Here is a 10,268-nt window from a genome sequence, read left to right on the forward strand (position 1 = left end):
CATGAGTGAATTCTCAGATATGCCACACAAAATCAAACTGGCCCTCCCAGTGCCAAGGACAGACAGAAATGCAAGCACTGTGGAAATACTGACACCAACCTTACTAAGTAGTTGACAAGACCAGAACCCTGAAGGCAATGCTTTCTAATCAGTTTAATTAGCCCTGCACTATTGTCGCTGTTTATCATAGGGGACCCTCCACCATGGCATCACATATGATGACGAAATTCTAGAATGAGACAGAACTTGGAAGTCAATACATAGAGGTTAAGAGGGAGGACTCTGGAATTACATCATGGCAGTGAGACTGGGCATGTCACATAGCCTCTTTCAGCTTTGGTAAAATGGAAATAATGATAGCAGCTACCCCACAAGATGGTTATGAAGAAGAAATAAGAATGTGCATGGAAGCGGTGCCTGGGTGACTCAGTTGGTTAAGCGACTGCCTTTGGCTCGGGGATCATGATCCTGGAGTCCTGGGATCAAGTCCTGCATCGGGCTCCCTGCCCTGCAGGAAGTCTGCTTCTCCCTCTGACCCTCCCCCTTCTCTCTCTCTCTCTCATTCTCTCTCTCTCTCTCTCTCAAATAAATAAATAAAATCTTTAAAAAAAAGAATGTGCATGGAAAACTCATCACTATGCCCAGAACATAGTAAATTCTGAATAAGTTTTGGCTAATATTATTGTTTTTATTTTAACCTATATTTTGCTCTTTATCAAGCTCCAGGCAGTTGGCCAGCTGAGAAGGGTTCAGTGTTCAACAGAGATCACATTTTGGACCTCTCCTGGCCCTTGATCTTCAGGCAACAGGTAAGTGGTGCTTTGCAACTTTCAGGGAGGTGCACAAGGCCCTCCAGTGCTACCCACCAGCAGTGCAAGGAGCAGAGAGGGACCTCCAACCTTCAGGTGTACCTGAGTGATAAAAGGCACCTTGAGCACTGCAAAGGTGAGCATTTTTGAAATATGACATCTTTAGATCCCAAACAAAAATCACTGCAGCTTTTTTTCCCTGTGCCATAAAGTTATAAAGAAAATGGGCTTACTAACTAAAATCAAAGAAAAGCCCAGCTTTAAGATGGACCCCAACCCCACTTGCCTATAGTCAAGACCGGATGTCAACACCCTTGACCCTATACAGAGTTGGAACCTTATGGGTGGCTCATGGAACTGAGACTGTTGTGCGCTGCTGGGTCATAAGAGGCAGAAAGCAGGGTATGCCCTTCCTTTTTTAGAAGGAGGAATGGGCATCCTATAAGGTCGAGTGCAGAGAGAGGGGACACCAGGTGGGTGAGCATGGCAATGATAAAGCCAAGATCAGAGATGCTCAGAGATTGACACCATTCGCTGGCCTGGACCATAACGCCCAGGAGTCCATCTGCAGTGTATCACCCTGTCAGAGGGAAAAGAAAATGTACTCTCAGAACCCGAAAAATAAAAAGGAATTCCACAAATAAGGCATAGTGGCTACAGGCTAATCTACACAAAGGAGACCGCTTTAAAGGGAAATCTCTTGTGTTCAGAGTTCTGAGCTTTGAGTGAATTTCTGAGGAGGAGGATTTGCATTTTGGTTTTTCCCCTTTGCGAGGTGAGGCAAGCAATAGGTGACTAGGAATCAGGGGCGTGAGCAGCTTTGCAAACCTCAGAGCCCATAGAAAGGTAATCCCCAGTTCCTCTCAGCGGGCTTTCTCGGTGTCTGAGGAGAGAGGAAAAGTCAGCGGAGAGAGGAGCAGAAGGGACAGTGATGTCAGCTGAAGTTGCTTGTCGGCAGTGCCCTTTCAGGAAATTCAGGGGACTATCCTGGGGCGAGACGGGGGTGGGGTGGGGTGTAGAATCAGGCAAATTACTTCCTCTCAGACCCCATCTTCAACAGGGATATTTGATTCGCTGTTGCTCTCTGAGACTTCCCGCTGTCCTGCTCCTATTTCAGGGATGACTTTGCCTGAGCGAGCTCTGAACAGCTGCTGCACGGGACTGCAGCCCCGTCAGGCCTAGGCACATTCAGAGTCAAACCCTGGTCCATTCAAAGAAGCGAATGCGAATCCAAGGATGGCTGGTGAGGAAAGAAATGGCAGCAGAAGAGCTGAACACAGCAGATCTAGTAAAGGGTGAGGCGGGATGTGTCCATCTCTGAACAGAGCCAGGAACCCCTGATCGAAGCGGGGAGTGGGTAGGATCTCGTCTAGCACAGAAAAGAAAGTGCGGCCTAACGGGCACGTGAAGGCGAATAACCCTCACGATGCCGAGTTGTATACCCGTTCAGTGGATCCTCCCTGCCGTTCATGGCTGTTTCTCCACCTTTGAACTCAAAATTAAATATCCTCAGTAACAAGATTCAGGTCATGCTATTGGCTATTTGGATTCTCTAACAGGATGTGATGTGGCCTTAAAATTCAAATTAAGTGGGTGTTTCTCTTAAATCCTGTCTAGAGAATGGAACAGATTGTGAAATCTATTTAAGTCATTCGAGATGAATTTGGTTTGATGAGTAGCTCTTTTTTATGCCCTTTTAACTTTAAAAGCTGTCTCGCAGCAATTCTGGGTCCCTTAGTTTATTTCTACCATCGGAGGGGTGAATTAAAGGAGGAATGCTTCCAGGTAGTGACCTAAATGTTCTCCGCCATCGGGATGCTGCTTAGAAACCCTTGAAATATGGGACATGCTCACATGCTCCCCACCAGGACTGGCACCAAAACAAGCTTTTGATTTTATTCTTAAAACCTTCCGTAATGCACACTTTTCTGCCACTCTTGCTTCTGAATTTAGTAGGTCACAAGGGAGAGATTTGCCGCTTGAATTCCTTTGCACAGGAGCTGGAGGCTTGAATTCCAATTCTGACTCAACCACTAACTGTGTGGTTTCAAGCTTGGCTCTCACTTTTTTTTTTTTTCCTCCTCCAAGCTGTGTGATCTTAGATCCTTCACTTAATCTTTGGGACTCTGCTGCCCTGATCTGTAAAATGAATGATTGCCGTGGCTCCTTTCCGTTTTAGGCTGTTCTTGGCCCAGCTTTCTAGAATCTCTAGGAAAACTGATTCTACCATATTTATAAGAGTGTTCTATAAGCCTGAGATATTTTCTGGGAGCATTCTTAAAAATATAAAACCAGGGGAAAAGTAATGTGATTTAACAAGAAGGTATCTTAATTACACTGAGATAGGAAGGAAAACAATTATGTTTCTGGATTTTGCTGGAAGTGTGAAGTGCTTTGTCTTCATGTCACCCTGGGGAAGTACAAACTGAGGAGTGCTGTCTCTGCTAGAGACTCAGAGGAAAGAAATAGCATTATTGCTTCCCTGTTGGCTAAGAACTCAGACAGAATGGATCCTTGAAGAAAGAAGGTGTGCTTGGAACATTTGTTGTTTCTGAACTTCCAAATGAACTTCATATTGACTTCACAGCCAGTATGTAAATTCCTGGAATCTGTTTCCTCACACTATATCCCAGAAGGAGCCAAAGCTATATGGCATAGAAGAAGAGAAACAGCAGTCAACAAAATACTTCAATTCTAACCGTCTCTACCACTACTTCCTGGAGACACTGATTTGTAAAATAAGAATTCTTGATAGAAATAAACATTAACATAGAGGAGAAATGTGTTAATATTAATAATCACCTTCAACATTAATCTCAGCTATTCCTCAAAAGCAGGGGAATCATGTCAGTGCACACAAAACTTGAAAGATGTTCTTCATCTTTTGCAAGGCTTGAATCTAATACAAAAGTTGTTGCAAACTCCAAGCAAAAATGCCCAGGAAACATTCTGCCAAGGTTTGGGGCACTCAGTTGGATGTAAGTAGAATCCAAGTTTGCTCTCCTTGCCTACGTTTTTCTTTAAACTACCACGAGTTTTTGCAGGAGCTACTGAGTCTCTGCCATCACAGACTCAGAAGTCTAACCAGACTTTTTGTTTAGTGTGACAATCTAGACAGACCACAAAATTAATGTTCATAGACCAGGCTTGGGAGGGTAAGAACAATGTCCTGTGTCTGGTCCCCACCCTCCCAAGCATCTGAGACCATGTCCTCTAATCCATGCTCAGTACATGCTGGGCAACCAATTAATCTCTCTACACTTTGAAGTTTCACTCTCAGGAGAGGGCACACTGAAGACCCCGATCAGATTTGTCAGTCCCTTCTTCGGCTTCTACTATTCACGGATAACCACGACCTTGACATATCACACAGGGAGATGTCTTCCCAATCATCAATCCTATGTGGGTTTCCAAAAGTTCTAGCCCTACCACAACACCATCATTTCATAATGAATTTCATAAATGAACTTTTATTCTCTTTCAGCTGAAAAAGATATGGGGGAAAGAGAGGTCTTTTCTTTTTCTAATGAGGTGTCTTTTTTTTTTTTCCAAAAGGGGGAGGAAGAAAAGATATTCTTCACCCATGCCGTCTCTCCTCCCCCACCCCCTCAAAAAACAAAAATCCCACTTTTAGAGATAGCCATGTATTTATAATGGATCCAATTATTTATAATTACCCAATAATTTATAATTATCCATTTACTTTCTAACTCTGAGAAGAAAAAAGAGGTAGAGACAGAAATGTAGACCAGAAATGGAAGTGTAGTGAACACTGAATGCAGTTACCAAGGCCAACATTGTTCAAAAAAAATCTTGATTATTTGTTCTGTCTCAGTCCAAAGGGTTTCCCTTTGGAAATGGTGTCAGTTTTTCGAAGTATCAGCAAGGAGCTTAGCACTTTCAGGGGAGGATGCTGTCACAGAATCCCTATTGGTCTCAGGTTTCAACAACACAAAAGCAGAGCATGGGGCAGGGAGAGAGTTTCTCTAGGAAATAACTCATGTCTGGAAGACCCATCCCACCTAGGTGGGAGGAACTTAACTCATCAAGGCCACCTAGTCAATCAGGGTTGTTTATCTGTCATGGAAAAGACACGGGAAAGATGGCAAGGAAGGACCCTTGCTCCAAGCTCCTCCTGCAGTGCCCAGAGCTGTTGGTAGGAAGGGACAACTTTGTGTGACCTGACGTTTGCACATCCTTGACTGTGTGTGTGTGTGTGTGTGTGTGTGCCATACGTGTGTGCATTTATGAACATTTATGACTTGTGTGCTAACATGGGGAGATAGTCTCTTTGATCAGTTATAGAGTTCAGTGAAATCAGCTCTGGACCAGACACCAGAACACCTGGCTTCCCTCCCCTCCCCTCCCCTCATCGTCCTGGCCTCCGGCAAGCCCTCAACCCTGGCAAGCCTCAGTCTCCTCACCCACGAAGTGGAAGTTGTGAGATCTGTCCCGACGAGGAGCAGATGAAATAATGTTCATGAAAGCACTGTATGAAGTAGAAGGCAGTACACTACTATAAGAAGTCATTATTTATGATGAATAAGCAGGAAAGAATCCAGATGCCAATTATTTTGCTATCTTCTCACTAGGCTAGGTAATCTAGCCAGAGAGTGGTGAGTGGGTAAGATTTTCCCCACTTATATTCACAGCCAATATGTAAATCTATAATACACAGGTGTCTGAGTTCTATTATTTATAAACCTATTTTAATATGCTATATTGTTTCTAGTTCTCTTCTGGTTCTCCAGGCAATGGAAAACACCCAATTGAGAAAAGTTCTTTTACAAATTAACTGGACCAGAAGGGATTTTTATCACCTGTTTGTAGACCTAACTTATTTGTGTCACTAATTTCTGAGGAATGGATGTCATGATCGTAACCATGTGTTCTGATGTGAACCTCCTTCCTCCCCCACTTCCCCCCCCACACACCCCGTATAAAATCTGCCCCAAATTTCCTGATACAGTAATGTAAGTAATAAAGAAGTTTTATGTGTGTTTGTTTGTCTGTATTAAGATATATTTACTAAAGGTTTGGGAACCTGAAATTAGAATATTTAATAAGCCACTACTGACATTTATCACCTTCTTTGGGATTTACCACTAACCCAGTGACGTTATCTTTCTTGAGCTAAATTAAAAGACAAATTCAAATCCTGCATGGTAGCCACCAAAAGCATATATTTGAAAAACAGAATTCAGCGTGCCATATTATGCATTATTTAATGGTATGCAAATTATAAGTCAGACAGTTAGGAAAACCACACTTCAGCATTAATAAACAGCAACACTACTACTACATTAATTATGATATTGCTATGATTTATTCCCAAGTTTTGCATTTTGATTCTCCTTGAAAATTTATGCCATCTGATAAGCAGTAACCTCTTTCCCCTCCTACACCTCCTACCCATTCCTCAAATCTGTTCTTCCTACCCACCCAATGGATGTCTGCAGGAAACGGGTACAGAAACACAAAGTCATAAGCAGCTGCATTGTCTTGTAAGCATTAATAATTAAAGAACAAGCAAACACCACCTAAAGCTCCAACATTTATTGTGTCAATGTTAAGCACACTTTTTAAAAGACAACATAGAATGTATAGAAACAAGGGGTTGGGGGACTCATGCTCATTTCCACAATACGGGTAATTAGGTTGGCTGGTTTCAAAAGGGCCAGGACGCTGCTCAGGACAGCGATGGTCCAGGGGCCCTCTGTAATGGGACTGATTCACTGTTCCAATGTGGGTCTGTTTTTTTGTTTTTACTTTTTATTAAAAAATATAAATAAAATGGCACTGCAGGCCCGGGCAGGGAGGACTCTGCAGGACTCTGTCTTCGCACAACGGCTTCTTGGAGGCTACTGTCAGAAAACATCACAAACTAGCAGGATGACAGACCACGCAGATGTCGACTGGGCGGCACGCGTCCACCCCGCCCCTGGGGGCTTCAAATTTTCTCAGAACTTAAGGGCTCTCGAGCTTCCATCCGAAAACTGCCACACATCTTGAGCTCTCTGGGTACTACGCCGAATGGGGGTGTGTGAAGAACCTAGAAAGAGGTTGGAGACAGAGGAGGGGAAAAAAAAAAAGTACAGGTGTGACTTGGCCCAGTGATTTTCTGTTCTCTAACTAGCTTTTTAAAACTATAACTTAAATCCACCACAGGTTGAGCCACTGGCATCTTAAACATGATTTCAAACTCAGTCCCCTCCCCCACCACATCTCTGACCTCTCTGAGTGCCTTTCCCATGCCTCCCTCCCTGCCTTCCCCACCAGGGACCCAGACCCGCTACCCGCTTGTATGATAGTCCTAATAAACTCGGGACACACCTGGAAGGAAACACTTTCCCTTATGACTGAGAAAACTGAGTAGGAAACAGTCCTTTGGTTGAGGAGAACAGGGGAGGGGGGGGGAAGGGGACATTTCCTTAAAATAATAATAAAATTATAAAGAAACAGAAACTCAAAATTGATGTAAAAGCAGCACAACGAAAACATGAAATGTCATCAAGTTCAACGTCAAAGCAGCCAACGATTTACAAGAGGCGAACAAATCTCTGAAGAGAAAACCAGAACCCAAAATAGTTGCTCCCAAATTGCACCAAAAACTGCCTGTAGTTTCTTTCAAACATGCAGTTTTCTTTTCCTTTTTTTTTTTTTCTTTTTGGTAAGGGGGAAAGGCAATGGTGAAGGGAAGAAGGGAGTGGTTATTTTCCTCCGGGGTTCCTCCCTTGCTGTGTACATTGACTTGAAGCAGCAGAACTGGGAGTCCGGATGTGCCGAGGAAGAGGGCTACCACTGTGGCATTCCAGGGCTCGTTGCCATGGCGACCTGAAGCCTGGGCCTGGGGCCTCCTCTCCCCCGACTTGGCGCCGCAGGAGGCCCAGGGTCTGGAGCTCAGCTGCTCTCCTGAATTCCCCCCGCGCAGTGGAGACCCGGACTGAGGGGCCTCCTGTGTCCAGGTGGGCTGATACCCCCATCGAACCCCTTTGTCCGACCTGCTACCAGTACTGAAAACCCTAACAGACAAAATACAGCATGGACATGTACCACGCTCACCATTATTGAAAAGCACAGCCCCTTATGGGTTTGGGGCTGGGGGGTTTGGTCCTGCGTTAGAGGATTGACTTTGGGGAAATCGTTTAATTTGCCTTTTCTGCGGAATCACAAGGACCTGATATTCACTCCCTTTAAGTAGTCTTTGCCACTTTTACAGAAAGGAAAAACAGTATTTGGATCAACCACTGAAATTGTGTGTTCAGGCAAGTTTAGGTTCTTAAGTACAATGACCCACGTGAACTGAATTGGTCTCCTTTCCTGTTTGCAAGGGAGGAATTAATCGCATCCCATGACCATAGATGACACTGGGAAACAGAGAGAGAGAGAGAAACAGACCCATCCCCCTAAAGGCTGATTCACTGGCCATGTGTTTTACTAAATGAAACAGAGGGCTAATGGGATAACAAGATGACAGTAAGCAAAAGTGCACACCCAACAACCCATGTCTACTATTTGCAGCTACAGCAGCCCTGAAATAAATGTACATAGTCCCAATTCTGGCTATGTGTCCTGATGTCCATTTCTCTAAACATGGGTTCATTTATTCTTAATTGGAAAAGCTGCAGGGCCTTAAGAGACACTTAGGAAAATTTGCTAAGTGCCTCATGCCTTTTTTAAAAGTTAACAGGCTTTTAAAGGACATTTTTCCAAGCAGGTTTAAAGAACACTGCCAATCCCATCCTCACACTGGCAAAATTCTCACATTTCTTTCTTTTTCTTTTTCTTTTCATTTTTTTAATGGGAAGTTGTCTGAAAAAGAAAAGAGAATGGGATGGGTACATTCTTGAACACACCAGGCCCGGGGACGATGGAGCAACAGAATCATAATGAAGAACACACGACTACAACACAGCCATAAGAAATCATGTTTGTGTGTGCATACAGAGGGCAAAAGAATCTTTAAAAAAAAAAAAAAGAAAACGCCGTATTTCCTCCCTCACGCTCTGAGCTGAAAGTGTTCAAAGCAGGACAGGATGGGGCCTGAGGCTCCTCAACTCCTTTTCAGGAAAGCCTAAAATATCCCAGTTTACAAACTTTCAACAAACTTTTAGTGTCTGTGAATAAACCACCTCATTTCCTTATTTCTCCAAATGAAATGATATCTAACCCCTACTGCCGCTTCCTTTCAAATTCTCACTTCAAGCATTATGAATATACACAGTACGTACTTATTACATATACAAAAATGGTATTTAAATAAACAGTCCTATCACAGAATGCCCTGGGAAAAACTCAACTACTTCACACTTCCTGCCATGGCTGGTACAAATGAAGAACCAAGTGTTCTGAGCCACCTTTAAAATGTATTGGCTTCAGTCCTTTTGTAGGTCCTAAACAAAGAGAGGGTAGGAAGGTAGGAAATGGTCCCGGGATAGAGGTAATCCATGCACTGGGAAGGTCTCTAAGTTAAAATCTGTGCGAAGTAGTATTTGCGGTACTCCTGTTTATTAAGTTGTTCTCCAAAGGAAGACAAAAGGGAGCACTTAAGCATTAAGAGTTCAGGTATGTAGAGAACATTGCATCAACACATCGGGGGTTTCACATAAACTGGAGAATTCTGAAAAATGTTAACATCCTTAGTATTTCCTCATTTTAAAAAAATCGGGAATTTATCCTCTGTTGGAAATGTTTGTTATTTTGCATTAATATTTTAAATTTTGGGGTCCTGGATACAGATGTCATTTTTAAGTTATATTCCTGTTGCCTAGGTTTCCAGGCTCCTATTGTTCACTCAGCTTCAGAAGTAAGATTTTATAAGAGGGCTTCACTAAGTCAGGAGACTAAGTACCCTGAAGAACGTGTCTCCCAATAAATTTATTTAACTTCGGGACCATGTAAATCAAACATAATCTGTGATTTATCACCAGATGTTTGCACCCCTCCCCATTCCCCATTTGATTTAAGAAATTTGAACATACAAGTAAGTATACAGTATCCACCATTAATTCTGTCTGTCAGGATGCAAAACCCAATTATGCTAAGAGCATCATATACTGAAAAATTAAAACGAACACCGTATATAAAACCTGCACAGCTGCACTCATGGCTCCTAATAAAAGAGTAATAGGGACACACAGCGGTTTTATGGACATTTAATATGGTGAAGCAGAAGTCACCACATCTAAAACTGGCATGGCCCTGGGGAATATTTCTATCCTGACTAGTATTGTGGATTCAGTTGTGAAGTAACCTAATTCAAAACACAGAAATCGCCTCTCAGTTCACTGCCAATTACCAAGTCCTGCAAGATACGTCCATCTCTATCCCAGCCCCTATTCCCAGCCCCAGACAGATCCTCTCTTACGGGATTCCTCTCTGCCTCCACTCCCTACTTCCCACCCAAACTGGCTTTAAAAAAATACACCTCCTTTCTGTGCATTTTAGAAGGATAAAACT

General features: G+C 43.2%; 1 protein-coding gene across 4 annotated transcripts in view; it reads right to left on the reverse strand.

Annotated features, from left to right (window-relative positions):
* Positions 1–6,350: 6,350 nt before the first annotated feature.
* Positions 6,351–10,268, reverse strand: part of LOC111148006 (B-cell CLL/lymphoma 11A) — a 101,487-nt gene continuing 97,569 nt past the window's right edge. For 2 of the 4 annotated variants that reach the window (XM_022504340.1, XM_022504341.1), the window contains exon 5: positions 6,351–6,861. In XM_022504340.1, coding sequence (XP_022360048.1) covers positions 6,770–6,861 — 92 coding nt within the window. In that variant the 3' untranslated portion in view covers positions 6,351–6,769. The remainder of the gene's footprint in view (positions 6,862–10,268) is intronic. The other 2 variants (XM_022504339.1, XM_022504338.1) reach the window with 2 other exon arrangements.

The sequence above is a fragment of the Enhydra lutris genome, unplaced genomic scaffold (genome assembly GCF_002288905.1).
Source record: "Enhydra lutris kenyoni isolate GAN:26980312 unplaced genomic scaffold, ASM228890v2 scaffoldscaffold18, whole genome shotgun sequence".
Taxonomy (NCBI): domain Eukaryota; kingdom Metazoa; phylum Chordata; class Mammalia; order Carnivora; family Mustelidae; genus Enhydra; species Enhydra lutris.